Raw genomic sequence first — 19,751 nt, 5'->3', positions numbered from 1 at the left:
AATTATTCACTCTCATGTTGTTCTAAACCTGTAAGACCTTCGTTCATCTTCGGAACACAAATTAAGATATTTTTTGATGAAATCTGACAGTTCTCTGACTCCTCCGTAGAAAGCAATTTAATTACCACTGACAAGGCTCGGAAAGGTATTAAAGGGATAGTTCACCCAAAAATGATTTAATAAAACACCTTTGGCTCCTAGTTTGTTTACTTTCACTTTCCTTTTGTATTTTTGAACAAACATTAACTACAGCTTCAAATCACCGAAAAGTGTTCATTTGTATGAATATAAAACACTATAAATTAAACCAAAAATAAACAAAGCCTACTTTGTTCTCATAATTAAATGATAATATTGAATACAAATATCTTGATAAAATAATAATGGCAAACCCTTAGGTGTGCAGGTCACAGAACAAAAACAATATTGAAAAGGAGAAAGAAATCTCAAAAAATCTATTTATAACTTAAATAGAGTAAGTTAGTCTAACATTTGTTTGTGTAGCCTTTGTATATGAATATTAGTTTTTTTGTGTGTGTGTTTGTTCTAATAGCCTATATGTATTGTCACTATAGGAGATGCGCTCCTATACACCGTCTAGACAGGGTAAAACAAGAAATGTGTGCCCTGCCATTTCTTAATTTATTGTTTGCCTTGTAGGGCAAACTTCAATATCTAGTGATTCGAAACAAAAGATTCGTAAAGCTTCATGAAGCAGTGTTTTGAAATCGCCCATCACTAGATATTGTTGAATAAAGTCGCTATTTTGTTATTTTTTGGCACACAAAAAGTATTCTCGTTGCTTTATAATATTAAAGTTGAAGCACTGTAGTCACATGAACTGTTTTAAATATGTTTTTAGTACCTTTCTGGGCATTGAAAAGGGAGTGTTGTTGCTGGTAATGCAGGCCTCACTGAGCCATCGGATTTTATCAAATATTTATCAAATAAAAATTCTTTAGGTCTATAGTTTCAAAAAATTGTTTGGTTTGAACAGAAATCTCTGATCTCCAAAATACTTAAAGATCATGTTTGGCCTACCTTTTCTTACACCCCAATAATACTGAACAACATGACTGAATATATTGCTTTGCTGTCCAATTAAAATGAAGAGACAACATTGTCTCTTTTAATAGCCTGCTAATATTTCCATAAAGAGACACTTAATAACCCGTGTTATATTTGATTAGTAACATCTTTATATCACCGTATCGTCTACATGAGCCTTTGGTGCTTGAATCCCAGTAAAGGCCTCTTGCAGCTGTTTTGTATGTTAAAACTTACAAGTCATTTGATGATTGGACATCGCTATTGTTTTTGCACTGTGTGTGGAGTTTTCACGCATAATAAGCTAATGCTGGACCTATAAAATAACTTTACTGCACTTGAAGTTTGCCCTGCTACTGTAATCATTAACAAAACGTGTTTATCAGGCTTGAGATTGAGCACTTCACAAGTAAAAGGAAATGTTCAGAGTTCATGTTTCTCCGTTTAAACAGCCAGAATCGATTCTATATGGAGAATCAAATGTTTATAGTAACCTTTATAAATACTAAGCCATGATTTTACCTGTAGCTACTTGAAAGAAAAGGTGGAGGAAGTTTTTAATCTGCATGTTGATCAAGGTGAGTGTTCAGGTCTCGAGACGCTTTACAGGTGACTTCCGTGTTAATGTTTTCTCTGAAGGACGTAAATACTTCTGTAGAGCCCTTCTAAAGTTAAGGTATTATTTTTTATAAAAAATCTTTATGGGAGTTTTTATTGAAAAGAAAAAAAGTGTTATAAAAGTTATTTGCTTTTGTGATCATGAGTATTTGAATATTGGAATGTGGATTCACATTTAGGATTTTTTCATCATCTTTTTTCTTTTGAGGGTGAAGTTATTTGCAAAGTAATTCATATCTTTTTAGCGTACAAAGTTTTAATGCGGTTGAAATTTAGGGGAAAATGACAGAAAACGTATTTTTATTTTATTGGAAATCTGTTTAACCAATGAGGTGCTCTCATGGTAACACCTGTTACGAGATTTTCGGTTTCTAAGATTTTCGGTTTCCGAAGGCGGAGCAGACATGAATATTAATGAGTTTCCCAGACATGCGCGATTGCACGTGCAACTGAGAATGTTAGTTCACAATGTATGTCAGGACATTAGTGGATTATTCCATAAAGGTAACTATATTCTCAGCGTCGCGGCTGACTTATGCCTAAACTACAGTTGTTTACTTCTAGGTAACAGTTTATAAAGTTCTCATTAGTATGCACGTTTTGTGCAGTCGTCTGTAACTGAATGACAGACACTTCGTGTAACAGCAGAGCAACCTTCAGCTGTCTACAATGAGTTCAGCTCGTTGTGCTCTTCCTATGTACCTTGCGATGTAACAGCTGATAGGCCTATATAAATGTGTCTGTGTGGACATAATATTTTTGTAACCTATGGACAACTGGTGTGATTATACATGTGTTAGCTTACCTGTTCAGACTAACATTCTCTGGTTTTCTGGTTGGTGACAAATGCTGAAAATATTGCTGAAACTATATTGTCTTTTCATGGTTACAAAGAAAGATACACTGACACCACAAGGGTTAATTTTTCAATTGCACAATAAAACCAAGCATCCCAGAACACCTGAATGAGTTGAAGTAGATTATACTGATTTCATATAGCCTAACAGGGAAAATATATAAATGAAATATTGGTAAAAACATGCAGCTGGCATTTCAATGCTATGTTCTTCTATGTTACCTCAACTTATGAAGATTTAAAACAGGGTCATCCCTCTGGAAATGAAAGAAATGTCCAAAATCAGTGGCCTTAATAAAGATTTTTGTAACCTTTTGTTATTCTCTGCCATCTGTTCTCTTGACCATGTGTGACTTGTGTACCTGGATATACAATGATGATCATTGATATAAATGGACAATTTATTTTGATACACAAACATTCATTAGGCTATTTGGTATTCAGGTTGACTGGGAAACTTTTTCCCAGTCATCTCAATGGCAAAAAGTGTCCCAGTCAACCTGAATTCACTGGTCATTAATGTTCATAAACATACATTTTCTTCATGGGGTTTTAATTAGGGGCACATTTGGCCTCATGAAAATTTGAAAAAAAAAAAAAGTTAAACTATGTCAAAACATATATCACAAATCCTGGAATAAAGATGGGAATATGGTCTTGATTTGCTTTTGATAACTAGACGCTTTGTATAATGTGTGATGGTGTGAACATTTGATATTGTGTGAGACATTTAATGACATTTTGTTTTTGTACAAAAAGATGGGCCATGGACTTGCCAACAACAAACTTTAGCTACTGTAGCAGTCCCTTAATATATGGAAATGACACATAAGAAAGCTATTCTCAGATCAAAAAATTACATTTTTAGTCTTAAAGATTTTGACATTTTTTTTTTACCACTCTTTGAATTTTAATGACATTTTTTTTTATTTACTTAAAACTATTTTTATAACAACAAAAAGTTATCTTTTTACATACAGTGGCCCCCAAATTATTTGCACAAATGCATTTGCATTAAAATACTATTCGAATGTCTGGAATCACTGTAGTTTTTTTTGTTTTTTAAGAAATGAATTTCACAAGGATGAAGTTTATTCAACAAGGGTTAATTAAATACATTAAAAAAAAGAAGAAGAAGGAAAAAAAGACATTTCTAATGTTACAAAAGATTTCTATTTCAATAGTCTTTAAACCTGCTTTTCTGTGAATCAACAGAACAGGCACTGGATCACGGTTTCCACTTTCATTCAGCAGAACAGCTGTTTTCAGCACTGATAATAATAGCTAAGAATGTTTCTTGAGCAGCAAATCAGCATATTAGAATGATTTCTGAAGGATCATGTGACACTGAAGACTGGAGTAACAGGAATAAACAGCCATTTAAAATATATTAAAAGAAAACAAATCACAATATTACTGTTTTGCCTATTTTTGATCAAATAAATGCAGCCTTGGTGAGCCTAAACATAAAGAATTTTATTAATCCTTTTGAAAAGCAATAGGCCTCATATCAAAATGAACAAGAATTTAAGCACAATACCAGAATAGATATAGCCTTAGTCCTCAGAAACATTTATACAGGTTTATTTCAGTTGTTACAGGCATTGATGTACTTAATGATAACAACTAATAAAATACCGAGTTTTTAAACATACATAGGAGGAAGAGCACAACGAGCTGAACTCGATAGCTGAAGGTTGCTCTGCTGTTACACGAAGTGTCTGTCATTCAGTTACAGACGACTGCACAAAACGTGCATACTAATGAGAACTTTATAAAGTGTTACCTAGAAGTAAACAACTGTAGTTTAGGCATAAGTCAGCCGCGACGCTGAGAATATAGTTACCTTTATGGAATAATCCACTAATGTCCTGAGATAAATGTGAACTAAAATTCTCAGTTGCACGTGCAATCGCGCATGTCTGGGAAACTCATTAATATTCATATATGCTCCGCCTTGGGAAACCGAAAATCTCGGAAACCGAAAATCTCGTAACACCCCTCGAGTTCGGAGTGATCGGAAGGAGAGATCAAAGGTGCTGTGTTGCTGAGGCAAATCGGGATTCGCTCCTGGATGGTGGAGTTCGTCTGGACATGTTGATCATCGTCGCTGGATGTATCCAGTTTGTGGCTGTTCTTTCCTTTGTGCTTCCTGGTTTGCGGTCTTAACGATTTCCTGGAATCGCGTTTTCTCTGGATCTGTGAGTACTCAGTGTGCTGTCAAATTACAACGAGCTCCAACATAGCGCGCCAGCGAACAAACTAAAATCCCAGCTGGGTAGAGTGCATTACTTTGGGTTTATTGTGGTTTAATGTGAAATGTATTTGATATTTTAATTCAAATTAACGGGGTTTCACTGTTTTTTCCCCCCTTTGTGTTAATAATATACAACTAACATTGTGTGTTTGAGTGAATGCCACGTCTCATGATCCTGTTTTCAGACTCTTGGTATCCGTTTAGCTGAATTATTGTTTGGCTGTCATTTCCATCCAGAGTTGGAGACCAGATTCTGTTTCAACTGTTCAGATTCATCATGGATGACACATGCAGAGATTTTTCTGCAGGATGCAGATACTTTAAATAAACATTCTATTAAATCACATTTAAAAGATAGAAGATAAAGCCTCCAGGGAAACATTTTATGTGTGTGTATGTTTTTTAAATTAAAAGTGAAAAGTTTATTAAAAACAATAAACCATAAAAGCTCATCAAAAAGGACTTTTTGATGAACAATATACTTTTAGGACCTTATATTAAAATGATTATCTTCATAAAGGATTAAATTTGTTATGTTACAGTTACATTTCAGGAGAAGAGATCAGAGCCAGAGCTCAGATGTGTGTAATATTTATATTTTTTTTATATGAGGCATTCAAGTCATTATAGTATTCATAATAGAATTAGGCAGAGAGACATGAAATAGCTTAGTGCGGTAGGCTACAGGTATTGTATCAAAGACATGATTAATTTATTTATATTATGTTGTTTTATATAAGGTAGCCTATATTTATCATATTGTTGTTTTCATATTAAATATTAGGCAGAGAGACACGTATAAGAAAGCACTTGGCGTGCAGTTTATGGTTTTTGTATCAACATTGTAAATGTAAAGATCATAAGTGTTTTTAATGATAAATGAATGCAGCAATTCAAATGATTTACTCTAATCTCTCTTTGTTATAGTTCAGTTGACCAGAAGAGATCAGAACCAGAGACCAGCTGTGTGTCTGTGAGGAGTGACAGGTCTATGGATCAACCACTAAATTTCAAGTATAACATTTTTTTTTTTAGATTAAATTTAAATTATTCTGTTATAAACAGCAAGCAGATACTGACCACAAAGTAAAATATTTTTTTGTTTGTTTTTTATTACAGTTGTAACCTTTAGAAAGTGCAATGTTAATAAGTTTATTAACAACCATTGGCAAAATGAAGGTAATATCAGAGTGTCTGATTCCTGATTCTCATGTTGTTTAAGGTCAATCCAGTCACCCAGATCAGCCGTAACAAAACCCATCAGTAAGAAGAATGACCAGTCTATGAATCAACTACAGGACTTTAATGAAAGCGGGTATCCCACTGTCAGGTAAATTGTAGGGTTTTTATTGCTGATTTTGTTGCAGTGTATCATCACCTGCATAATACAGAAAAGAAGACATTTTATTCTTTTACACATGTAATAATGTGGTATTCTAATTTTACAGCCATGAAGTCCTCAACAGGTTTAGATCAAATCTGATGAAGAAGTTTGAGTGTCTGTATGAGGGAACAACACAGCAGGGAAACCCAACACTCCTGAATGAGATCTACACAGAGCTCTACATCACAGAGAGTGAGAGTGGAGAGATCAGTAATGAGCATGAGGTGAGACTGATTGAGACACAATCCAGGAGAGCAGAAACAGAGGACACACCGATCCAATGCAATGACATCTTTAGACCTTTACCTGGACAACATAAACCCATCAGAACTGTGCTGACAAAGGGAGTCTCTGGCATTGGAAAAACAGTCTCTGTGCAGAAGTTCATCCTGGACTGGGCTGAAGGGAAAGAGAATCAGGACGTCCAGCTCATATTTCCACTTCCTTTCAGAGAGATCAATTTGATGAAGGACAAAACACTCCGTCTTTCAGATCTTCTTCATGTCTTTTTCCCTGAAACAAAAGAAATGGAAATATCCAGTGACAAATATAAAGTGTTGTTCATCTTTGATGGTCTGGACGAGTGTCGTCTGTCTCTGGATTTTCAGAGCGATGTGAGGTTGTGTGATGTAAGTGAATCAGCCTCAGTGGACGTGCTGCTGACGAACCTCATTGTGGGGAATCTGCTTCCCTCTGCTCTCATCTGGATCACCTCCAGACCAGCAGCAGCTGATCTCGTCCCCTCTGAGTGTGTCCATCGAGTGACAGAGGTACGAGGCTTCAATGATCCACAGAAGGAGGAATACTTCAGGAAGAGAATCAGTGATCAGAGTCTGGCCAATACAATCATCTCACACCTGAAGTCATCAAGGAGCCTCTACATCATGTGCCACATCCCAGTGTTCTGCTGGATCTCAGCCACTGTTCTAGAGAAGATGTTGAGCGAAGCAGAGAGTGGAGAGATTCCCAAGACTCTCACTCAAATGTACACACACTTCCTGATCCTTCAGACCAACATCAAACTTGAGAAGGACTATGAGAAGAACGTGACAGATGAAGACATGATCCTCAAACTGGGGAAAGTGGCTTTTCAGCAGCTTGTGAAAGGCAATGTGATCTTCTATGAGGAAGACCTGAGAGAGTGTGGCATTGATGTGACAGAAGCATCAGTGTACTCAGGATTGTGCACTCAGATCTTCAGAGAGGAGTTTGGCTGGTATCAGGGGAAAGTCTTCTGCTTTGTTCATCTGAGCATTCAGGAACATCTAGCGGCTCTATATGTGCACCTCTCCTTCACAAACTACAGCTCACAGTTTTTCTCTAGTGTGTTCTCTGACCTCTCAATGTTTTTAACATCTACTTTATCTGAGCTGCATCAGAGAGCTGTGAATGAGGCTCTACAGAGTAAAAATGGACATCTGGATCTTTTCCTGCGGTTTCTTCTGGGTCTGTCATTGGAGTCTCATCGGATTCTCCTTCAAGGACTAATGAAACAGACAAGCAGATCTGACAGCAATGAGGAGACAGTTGAGTACATCAAGATGAAGATCAGGACCATTGACTCTCCAGAGAAATCCATCAATCTGTTCCACTGTCTGAATGAACTGGGTGATCATTCACTAGTGGAGGAAATACAACAGTATCTGACATCTGGAAGAATAAAGGAAGCCAAACTCTCTTCATCTCAGTGGTCAGCTGTAGTCTTTGTGCTTTTGACATCAGAGAAGAAGCTGGATGAGTTTGATATTAATAAATTTGTTGGAGGAAAACAATAAAGCTGGAAAACTGAAAGTTTTCCAGAAGCTGCTGCCCGTGATTAAAGAATCCAGATCAATTCAGTAAGTAACAGTTCAGTAAGTAAAATTAACATTAATTGTATGCTGTTGCTAGGTGGTTTCATCTGGATAATTTTTTAAAAAGAAACAAAGCTGAAAGTATGAAAGTTCTTCATAAGATGCTGCCTGTGATTAAAGAATCTAGATCAGTCCAGTAAGTAAGAAAATCAAAGTTAGAGAAGCTGCATATATATAATAATCTGGTTTACCAGCTATTAATTTTTCTTTCACATAAAGAAGTAACTTAAAGTTATAATTATATATTTTTTATATTCTGGGACTTGTGCCTTTTTACGGACAGGTATAATGATAGGGGGGTCCAAAATGCAGATTAGTTTTAAACAAGATTAAATTTAAAATTGAATTGCATAAATATTGATTAAATTCAACCTTAATGTTTTTTGTTTGTTTGATTTTTGTTTTTGTGAATTTCACCATGAAACTTGGATAAGAATGTGAAATTAAGGAGTACACGTGAATGTAGTTTGTACTATGAATGAATTACATTGGAGTTGCAAGTTAGTGTATATTGCAGGAAGTTGTCAGATTGCTTTTTTCAGTTCATAGTGTTTGACAAGTATGGTTTTCATCTTTCTACAGGTTGAATGATTGTGGAGTCACAGATGAAGGTTGTGCTGCTCTGGCTTTAGCTCTGAGATCAAACCCCTCACACCTGAGAGGACTGGATCTGTCTTGGAATAAAATAGGAAGTTCTAATGTAATGCTTCTCTGTGCTTTACTGGAGGATCCTCACTGTAAACTGGAGAAACTGTGGTAAGATCATATTTGACTCTCACACATGAATCACAATGTAAAGTATATTTGAAGTGTTCAGCCTCTTTCTGCTGCTGTGAGTTCAGCTGATTGAGCTGTAAATGATTGAACACATGAGCTGCTCCTCAGTCACATGATACTGCAGGACTGACACTGCAATAAGTTTCTAGCGAAAGACAGTCTGCTCACACCAGATGTGACATCTACATGTCATGACAAAATTAATCGCAGCCGATCAGAAGTGCATGTGGGTGGGCTAACATTGTTCCAGTGGTTCCCAAACCTGTCCAGGAGGACCCCCAGCCCTGCACATTTTGTATGTCTCCCTCATCTATTACACCTGATTCAACTCATGTGTTCATTAGTAGAGACAGCAAAACCTGAAATGGGTGTGTCAGAAATAGGGAGACATACAAAATGTGCAGGGCTGGGGGTCATCCAGGACAGGTTCAAATGTCATGGAATACCTTTGTTTATTTATATAGTTTTCACACTTTTAACATTCTTGTTTCCTTATGTTTATTTTATTTTATCATGGCTGTTAAAGTCACGCCAAATTATATTCAAACTCAAATTAATCTATTTTAATATTATGAAAAACACAATCAGTACCTGAGCTGGCTAAAGCAAAAACACGTTCCATCTGGTAAGGACACAGTGTGAGAATTACACTAAAATGCACGCTTTTGCGTGAGTATCAACATTTCAGTCTCTTTATTCTGACTTAAATCTCTGATCCATAAGACTGGACGCTTGCGCTGCTATTTTGAATCAATGATCAGAACAAAAAGCAGTTGAAGGATGATGTGCATGATTCATTTAATTATCTGACTCTGATCTGACTCCATTAAAGTTGTTGTTATTATTTAACCTTTTATTCTCTCTTAACTGATATAAAAACACAGAATTAAACTTAAATGTTTATATTATGTAAGTTACAATCACTTTAGCTTTTAACATTATCAGTAAAAACAGGAAAGATTCTTAAAGCCTTTAAGGCAGGCAAAGTTATTTATTAAATTACATGTTTAAATATACAGACAGTAGAATGAAACAACATACTGTATAGGAAAACTTAGCTGTAACAGTTAATACACTGCTGTGCAGAAGAGGCAGAGTAAAAGCCTTTCTCCCAGATTGTCAGTTACATTTCCTCCTTATACCCTGAGCAAAGATTTGCTAAGAATGAGTAGAATACAAACACCAAAACCAACTGACGGGAAACCAAAAGACCAGGTTAATGGGTGGTTATCTAGAGAGGGAAAAAGTGAATACGTTTTCTCCTCAGTGGATACTTGAATATCTCTGAGTTTACCATATTTCTATTTAGTTTATAAGCTGTCAGATGAGACCAAACATGACACAATTTGTGTTTGATCGCAACAGTTAATAAATTGAATGTAGTGGAAAGCATGTGGGTCCTGTGAAGCAAATTGCACAAATATGAATTAGAGGTGCAGTTGACTCCCAGAGAGAAACCATCCTGTGTTTGAGACTTCATTTTGAAGATGAAAAGTCTTACGGGTTTGGAAAGACATGAGGGTGAGTAACGCTTCAGGCGCGAGAACAAGCCTCTTCCGGAAGCTCAAACATGCTGCGTAACACGAGAATGAACCTCATTGGTTCTTGCACAAGCATGTTTGTTTGACGCGTGTCCTGTGGCCTCCTCAATCTGCCTAGGTTGAGCTGGACTCCTCTTGTTACTAGAGTAAAAACTGACATGCTGAGTTACAGTTCCCTAGTGGTGTTAGGCACAGACAAATAGCCAGTCTTTGCAGGCTAATTCAGAAAGCCTCCCCTGTGGTTGTCCCTTGAGTGTTGTTAGGCTTCCTCTCATTTAGAGAGTCAAATGTGCTTGTGCTGAAGCCTCCGCTCTCTAGAGCTCTGGTTAAGTAGTTTTATCTGGCTTGTGGCCTTCGAGCAGGATCCCCCTGAAAGCTCCTTGATTGAAAGTCATCAAGTCACAGGGCTGAGTGTTCAAGGCCTCCTCTGTGGAACTGTGTCCTGTGGAGGCCTAAACTCCTCCAGAGCTTAGCTCAGACAGCAACATGTCTTGGAGCAAGAGTCATTTTTATGTTCAGGCCTCCACTCTTAGCTTTGTCTCAGGTCATGCTGATATTTAACTCCCCTTGTTCAGGGTCCTCTAAGAGTTCTTCGCTCCCCTTGTGTCCAACACCAATGATGCTCAGGTTGAGCTGACTAAGTATTTCTCCTATTCTGGACAGTTTTTGAGTACGCTCCCTTAGAGCTCGAGCATTAGCCCTGAGCCCATGCCCGTGTTATTCTGGAGTAGCAGGCCCTACATAGAGGCCTCCTGCAATCGTATTGGCCATGCTCCCCAGGATTCTCATCTCTTTGTCTGGTGTGAGCTGGTTACTGCCTCTTCTGCAGTCCCTCTCATTTGGTTGTCTCTCTTGAGGTAAACATGTAAGAGACTCTGTTTAGGAAACAAGACAGGTTATTGGCTGGACCAAGCTACAGGTTGGACCAGGTCAGCCTCCCTGGTGGCTCTAGGGGTTGACACAGTGTCCCCCTAAAAAATGACTGGCCAGGGCTCTTTTCAGCCCCTTGGCCATGCTCCCTTAAAGGAACCCCTTCCCAGTGAAGATGCTGGTTCCAAGCCTTTGAGCGGCCTTTGACAAGTCCTTCTGTCAAGTGCGAGGGTACTCTCTCATTAAGGCGTGATAGCTTGGGCAGTGGTCATCGTGAGTACTGTCACTGACAGCCTAGTGTGTGACCAGAAGGGGTGAGTGGTTTTGGCATTTCTGTTGTTTTATTTGTGCTTAGTCAGCCATTTCTTGGCATGCACTCCCTCAGCATGGCGGCGTGGGTATTTCATTCCCCAAAGTGTCTCAGGATGCAGTGCGAATTCCCTTTCAAAAGGGAACGTCTTGGGTTACGACAGTAACCCCAGTTCCCTGAGAACAGGGAACGAGACGCCGCATCTCTTTGCCATGCCTTTGGGCTGCCTGCACAGTCCCTTCAGACAATAAGTGGATACTCCTTATATACTTCCTTGGTCGCACTAATAGTACGTCATAGGCTGTCGATGGCCAATACGATTGCAGTGATTTGACAGTTGCTTCAGATACCAGTCACACTGAGGCTTTCCCAAAGCATCTCAGGACACAGTGTCAGTGTCTGTTCTCAGGGAACCAGGGCTACAGTCATAACCCAAGACTTTTTCCTTTTTTGCCAAATAATTTTGTCAGATAAATACTTTTACTAAATTTAGTATTTTGATCTTTTAAAATATTTAAAAAATCTAAAATATTTTCCTCATATTTTGATGGTTTAAGTGAATTTGTATGGTCATTGAAAAACAAAACAAAACCAAAAAAACCTCTGCACATCACTTTTGTCCACTACTGTATGTTTGGTGTGGTCAGTGCCACGGTAGTGCTATTTAAGACCCTGCTTACTTCAGACTGATGGGCCCCAAGCCATTACTGGTGCACTGCTGCATTTTTCCAGTTGCCAAAAAAAGAATTCACATAAGGTCCCAAGAATATGCTTTTTACCCCATAAATACTTCAGGTAATAGGTTGATTAACGAATCTGAGATGAAAGTGATGTGGATGGCCAAGCAATGTAATGCCGGAATAAAGGCTAATAATGGCTGAATAAAAACAAAAGAATAATGATAAAAGAATACTGAAGATTAAGTCTCATAGTGGCGTAGGTGCTAACATTCAATGAGAGAGAACAATAGAACCTCGAATGGGACAGTTCTCCACGTCATACACTGGAGTGCAAGGGAGTTGTAGGTGCCATAAATCATTTCATTAGCAGTTTTATTTGCCTTGTAGCGTTTTATCAACTCCCTGTCATCATATAACTCCAATACATTGTATCTTCATTAGTGTGTGTGGTCTCCTCCTCTCTGCTGCCATCTTTTTACTCCTAACTAGGTTAAGATACCTCTCCAGCGCACTTAAATATTTTAGGAGCTGAGACCTAGTCATAACACTTAAGAACCTTTATGAATCACACTTTTTATTAAGTCTAGGAATAAGAGTAAAATTACATCATTCTTAGAATTTTGATATACTTAAGACTAACATTTTACTCCTTAGTGGCTTTATAAATACAGCCCCTGATCTGATCTGATCTAAACTGAGAGAGTGAAGAGTGTCATTATTTCTTACAGGTTGATTAATTGTGGTCTCACAGATGAAGGTTGTGCTGCTCTGACTTCAGCTCTGAGATCAAACCCCTCACACCTGAGAGAACTGAGTCTGTCACTGAATACAATAAGAGATTCAGTGACTCTTCTTTCTGCTGTACTGAAGGATCCTCACTGTAAACTGGAGAAACTGTGGTAAGATCATATTTGACTCTCACACTTGAAACACAATGTAAAGTATATTTGAAGTGTTCAGCCCCTTTCTGCTGCTGTGAGTTCAGCTGATTGAGCTGTAAATGATTGAACACATGAGCTGCTCCTCAGTCACATGATACTGCAGGACTGAGAGTCACACTAAAATACAGACACATCGAGACATTTCAGTTTTGATTTGAAACAGACTCGAGCTGAACAGTCTGAACTGAGTAATGCTGGATTCATTCTTACTGTTCATCACATTCACACTCCATTTATAATATTGTTTTAATTGTGTAAACACACATCACTATCAATATCAGCAGCAGCCATATCACCCTGTAGCCCAAGACTGTTGCCCACTGAAGCTAAGCAGGGCTGAGCCTGGTTAGTACCTGGATGGGAGACCTCCTGGGAAAACTAGGTTGCTGCTGGAAGAGGTGTTAGTGAGGCCAACAGTGGGTCCTAACACCCCAGTATAGTGATGGGGACACTATACTGTCAAAAAGCACCGTCCTTCGGATGAGACGTTCAACCGAAGTCCTGACTCTCTGTGGTCATTAAAAATCCCAGGATGTCTTTCGAACAGAGTAGGGGTGTAACCCCGGCATCCTGGCCAAATTTGCCCGTTGGCCTCTGTCCATCAGGGCCTCCTAATCATCCCCATACACTGATTGGCTTCATCACTCTGTCTCTTTTCCACCAATAAACTGGTGTGTGGTGGGCGTTCTGGCGCAACATATGGCTGCTGTCGCATCATCCAGGTGGATGCTGCTCATTTTTGGTGGTTGAGGAGACTCCCCCTTCTGTATGTAAAGCGCTTTGAGTACCCAGAAAAGTGCTATATAAATGTAAGGAAATATTATTATTATTATTATTATTATTATTATTATATTATATCAACTACATACATGTAAGTACAACGTTTGTTATACTTAAATATAAATTCATTTAATGTTTAATTGTATACCACTTTTCACAATACATATTGCTTCAAAGCAGCTTTACAGAAAATGTTTCAATGTTACAATTTAAGAAATCTTCTGCTATCAGCCAGATATTAATGTATTAAAGTAATATCCATATATGTTGTGATTGGTCTGTCTCTTGCAGTGCATTTACCCATTACCATATCTGAATTTCAGCTCCTGATGCTTCCTCAGCACTTAAACAGTAACGATGGCATCCATTTTATCATATCAATTTGAGCTTGAGGCAGCCAGTTATTTCATTTGGGAGACAATAACTCCATTTATCTGTACTTTGATCTTTGAAACTTTGCCAACCTTTTACATTCACAAGCATCTATAAAAACACTACATGAAGGGTAATATTAGAAAAAGCATGATAGGGGCACTTAAATGCCTTTCCCTAAATACCAATGCAATTTTGTAATTTATCTAAGACTATGTCACGATCTATGGTGTTGAATGCGGCACTAAGATCAAGTAAATCTAGCAGTGAAATGCAGCCTTTGTTAGATCCTGGATGCAAGTAATTTGTAATTCTAACAAGTGCAGTCTCTGTGCTATGATGGGGCCTGAAACCTGACTGAAATTCTACATATATACCATTCTTCTGCAAAAGGTAGCATAATTGAGACACTACCTATCTAATATTTTAGACGTAAACTGAAGATTTGAGATGGGTGAGTATTTTGCTAATTCACTAGGGTCTAGTTGTGGTTTCTTACTTAGAGAAGAAGTTTTATTGATATTTTGCCTTTCCATAGCTCAAGGTTGCTTTAAATAGTAAATTTCAAATACATCTGGGGAGAAAACCAAAAACGAGACAACATGAAGCCACATTATCGGAAACACATTTCAAACAGATGTGTTTTTACCTGGTTCTTGAAAGCAGACAGAGAAGAAATGCTATGGAGTGCAAGAGGTAGTGAGTTAGTTTAGGAGCAGAAACGCAGAATGACCTTCCACCAACAGTGGACAAACGAAATCTAGGAATGGACAAAAGCCAAGTTCGGATGACTAAAGTGACTGAGCAGGGCAGTAAGGGTGGAGTAAGTCAGACAAATAGTGAGGGGCAAGACCATGTAATGCCTTAAATGTTAGAAGCAATATCTTAAAATGGATACATGATGCCACAGGTAGCCAATGGAGATCATGTAGAAAAGGAATGATGGCAACAGAATGCAAACCCTTACTGCTGAAATCTGAACATACAGTAATCTTGAAATGTGTTTTTTGGACAGGCCAATAAATAGGGCATTACAATAGTCTAGACACGAAATGATTAAAAAAAAGTTCAGGGACATCCAGTGTTTCATATCCTAATACATGCAGTGAGTGCATCAGGAAAAGATGGCCTATCAGTATCAGAGCTGGTGATAGAGACTTAATCACTTATGTGACCTAGAGATAAGGAGGTGTTTATGATATTGAGAATAGGCTCTTCTGCTACAGGGAGCAGTTCTTTAAGTAGTTTAGTGGGTATGGAATCTAGTGTGGTTGGTTTTGATGTTGTAAAAATTTTGGTAAGCTCTTGTGTAGAGTGAGCTCCAAACTCAAACCAAGTGGCAGCAACAAACAGTTTTGTTCTTTGTGACATTTCAGACCTCAGTCTAAAGCCCAAAGTATACTTCACTTTTTACGCGTATGCGAGGGTCAGCATACAGTGATGAAAATTTCGTCATCAGAAGAGTATGTGTGTACTTCACGCGCACATACTTTGTACCTGCGTGTTTAATTTTTTTGGCAGTGATTAGTTTCCACAAGGTGGCAACCATGCCCTGGGCGCGTCAATTCACAATAGTGATGGGAAGATCGGTTCTTTTCCATGAACCGGTTCTTTCGGACAGTTCGTTTCAATAAATCGGTTGAAAAAAACAGTTCACCAGTTCTTTTTACGCTCCGATGTAATGACATCATTCGGATGATGTAATGGCGTCGTCTATCACGGGCCGGGATGAAAAAACACTTAACACATTCAAATATATAAAGTCAGTAATCATAACATCAGTCAACTAAAGCATCATTATAATCTGAAACATTTCTTACAATTTAGTTTTGCATATAAAGCATCCAAACACATATACAGGCAGTGATGTGCAAATGAAGAAGTTTTACAGTTATAAAGTGAATAAATTAGTCTTAATCAGCGCAGAAACCATAATCCACTACTATACATAATCCATTACGATTTATTTGTAATTAAATAAACTTACGTTTCGCCAGATTGGCCCCTCATTCAAGTCCTCTCATAGCATCAGTTGTCCTAGTTAACCGGTGCTATGACAGTCATTACGGTTCTGTAGCTTCAGATCACACGCTGAATCACGCATGCGCAGTATCATCAGCTCATCGGTTCTCAAATCGGACATGTCCGAAAGAAGCGGTTCTCGGTTGTGTACTGATAATCCAAAAATCGTTGCAACCGATTCTTGACTCGAGAACGAGAACGGTGACAGGCTGTGTACGTTCGTTCGTGTACGCCGCGCATGCGCACTCATGTCAGCTGCTCTGCTGCTCGTGCTCATCATCATCAGTTCTCTCTTTACAGCAGGTAAAGTCCGTGTACTGTTGGAGTAACTGAATAACTCCGGGATGTTGGTTTATTTTGAGTCAGAGGGAGTGTCAGGCACGTCAAAAAGTGAGTAACTTTAGTAATTTGTGGATTAGTGCTTGAGAACTGTTTCGAATGATTCAGTCCGATTTGGTGAACTGGTTTGACCTGTTCAAAAGAACGATTCGTTCGCGAACCGGACATCACTAATTCATAAAGTAGTCAAAGAAAACCTCCTTAAACGCAACAAACTGGAGCACATGCAAGCTACAGCGACAGTGGAGGCTTACATAGATGAGGTTGTGCAAAAAGGTTAGAAAGTACCCTCATTTGTACAACTCTAGAATCAAAGAATACAAAGATGTTTTAGTTGTAACTCATGGCGAGAGATTGCTCAAAACTGCGCATGTGTGGAAAGGCTGTGTATGTGTACAAGTCAAATGAAGTATACTTTACAAGGCTGTGCATTTGACTGTACGCGTAAAAAAATGAAGTATCCTTAGGACTTAATGATCCATCAAACACATTGATTTTTGTTTTATGTTTGTACTTTCTCTTTAATAATGGATTCACTGCTAAACTGATCTGATCTGAACTGAGAGAGTGAAGAGTGTGTCATTGTTCTCTACAGGTTGAGATATTGTGATATCACAGATGAAGGTTGTGCTGCTCTGACTTCAGCTCTGAGATCAAACCCCTCACACCTGAGACATCTGGATCTATCTGGGAATGAACTTGGAAATTTGGGTGTGAATCTGCTGTCTGATGTACTAGGAAATCATCTCTGTAAACTAGAGATACTATGGTAAGATCATCTCTCTGATAGGCACTCATGGCTTCGTCCTCAGTTAGATGTGTCCTTTAATGTAAAGACTAAAATCAGCCAATTGTGAAAATACAGTGTACATCTGGAATGGCATTTTGAACCAATAATCTGAACAAAAAACAGTTGAAGAATGAGGTGCATGATGTAATTATTTATCTGACAGTATAATTAATCCAACTCCATTATACTTGTGGTTAATATGTAACATATTGTTTGAAGGTACAAGTCTTACTTAGAACTGAAAACAAAAGATTTAACCTGAAGGTTCAGATGACAGTAATGTGTAAATTAGTGAGTCAGGTGTCACTGTGACTTACCAGGTAGAGGACAACTAGCTCAGAGGTTGAGTTGAACAGACAAGACTCTAAACGTGATTAGTTTTAACTGCACATCACTGTTTCTCCACACAGAACCGTCCTTATATCACTATGAAACAATATCTCACATTCAACTCTGTGTGTCTGTTCAGTCCTGAAGCACATGACAGTTTCAAACAGCACATTGAGCATCAACATGCATGAATCTCAGCAGCAGTATGTGGCAATGCTTGTCATTATATCTCCTCTCCTGATCTGAGACCAGAGTGAATCACAAACTCAACATAATACAACAACCGCTCTGTCTTATTTAGAATTAAATCACTTTTTAGAGATTGAATGGAGAGAGGTGACTTTCAGAGTTATTAGAAACAATTTGGCAAAGTACTTATATGAACAAAAATTGGAACATATATAATTATTATTCTTCATTTACCACCACTAACAATAAATGCACAATTTTGATATGTTTTATTGTATTAAATTCACATTAATAGGTGCAAGTCACCGAAATGTAAACCAATGTTAGCTGTGTTTCATTTCATTTAAAAGCAAACCCTTTATTTAATAAAACACCTTTGGCTCCTAGTTTGTTTACTTTCACTTTCCTTTTGTATTTTTGAACAAACATTAACTACAGCTTCAAATCACCAAAAAGTGTTCATTTGTATGAATATAAAACACTATAAATTAAACCAAAAATAAACAAAGCCTACTTTGTTCTCATAATTAAATGATAATATTGAATACAAATATCTTGATAAAATAATAATGGCAAACCCTTAGGTGTGCAGGTCACAGAACAAAAACAATATTGAAAAGGAGAAAGAAATCTCAAAAAATCTATTTATAACTTAAATAGAGTAAGTTAGTCTAACATTTGTTTGTGTAGCCTTTGTATATGAATATTAGTTTTTTTGTGTGTGTGTTTGTTCTAATAGCCTATATGTATTGTCACTATAGGAGATGTGCTCCTATACACCGTCTAGACAGGGTAAAACAAGAAATGTGTGCCCTGCCATTTCTTAATTTATTGTTTTAGAAATATTATTTTGTGTTATTTTGAAATGAACTTTATCGAGCATCACCCTTAAATATTTAGAGTAGCTGGTGAATATGCTTTACTGATGTTTTTAATGCAGTTCATTTCGTTTTGCTCCTAATGATTTGATTACGAGGAACTTCAATGGATGTAATTCTGTTTACAGAGTTATAAAGGTGCAATATGTAAGAATTTTGCAGTAAAATATCCAAAAACCACTAGGCCAGTGTTATATATTTTGTTCAGTTAAGTACTTACAATATCCCAAATGTTTCCAATCACCAGCAATAACACTCCCTTTTTCAATGCTCAGAAAGCTGCTAAAGACATATTTAGTAGCTTGTAGGGCAAACTTCAATATCTAGTGATTCGAAACAAAAGATTCGTAAAGCTTCATGAAGCAGTGTTTTGAAATCGCCCATCACTAGATATTGTTGAATAAAGTTGCTATTTTGCTATTTTTTGGCACACAAAAAGTATTCTCGTTGCTTTATAATATTAAGGTTGAAGCACTGTAGTCACATGAACTGTTTTAAATATGTTTTTAGTACCTTTCTGGGCATTGAAAAGGGAGTGTTGTTGCTGGCAATGCAGGCCTCACTGAGCCATCGGATTTTATCAAATATCTTAATTTGTGTTCTGAAGATGAACGAAGGTCTTACGCAGACTGATATGAGGTATAACGTTTCTGTAAAACACTGTTAAAAATTAACTGTAAATTTTACAGTAAAATACTGGCAGCAGGGTTGCCAGCCAGTTATTGTCATTTTTACAGTAGCATTACTGTAATTTAATTTACAGAATTTTACTGTACTCTGATTACAGTAAATGTATTTTTTTTTTTATACGGTAAACTACTTGAAAGTATGTATTTGCTATATTTGTTTATATTAATGCCTGGCAGCTTTTAAACTATTAACTGCATCTGCTTTAAACATTTTTAACTGCATAAAAT

At 37.5% G+C, this 19,751-nt stretch overlaps 1 protein-coding gene and 1 long non-coding RNA gene across 4 annotated transcripts in view; one reads left to right on the top strand and one right to left on the bottom strand.

Annotated features, from left to right (window-relative positions):
• The window catches only part of LOC127496210 (NACHT, LRR and PYD domains-containing protein 12-like), a 206,778-nt gene that overhangs the window by 99,241 nt on the left and 87,786 nt on the right, over positions 1-19,751 (top strand). The window contains exons 10-11 of one of the 3 annotated variants that reach the window (XM_051863937.1): positions 12,922-13,092; positions 17,243-17,416. In XM_051863937.1, the coding sequence (XP_051719897.1) occupies positions 12,922-13,092; positions 17,243-17,416 (345 nt within the window). The remainder of the gene's footprint in view (positions 1-12,921; positions 13,093-17,242; positions 17,417-19,751) is intronic. The other 2 variants (XM_051863934.1, XM_051863936.1) reach the window with 2 other exon arrangements.
• The window catches only part of LOC127496213 (uncharacterized), a 163,319-nt gene that overhangs the window by 64,296 nt on the left and 79,272 nt on the right, over positions 1-19,751 (bottom strand). The window lies entirely within an intron of this gene.

Source organism: Ctenopharyngodon idella, chromosome 15 (genome assembly GCF_019924925.1).
Source record: "Ctenopharyngodon idella isolate HZGC_01 chromosome 15, HZGC01, whole genome shotgun sequence".
In the NCBI taxonomy this organism is placed as follows: Eukaryota; Metazoa; Chordata; class Actinopteri; order Cypriniformes; family Xenocyprididae; genus Ctenopharyngodon; species Ctenopharyngodon idella.
The sequence above is the reverse complement of the archived record's forward strand: the minus strand, read 5'-3'. Positions and strand labels throughout refer to the sequence as shown.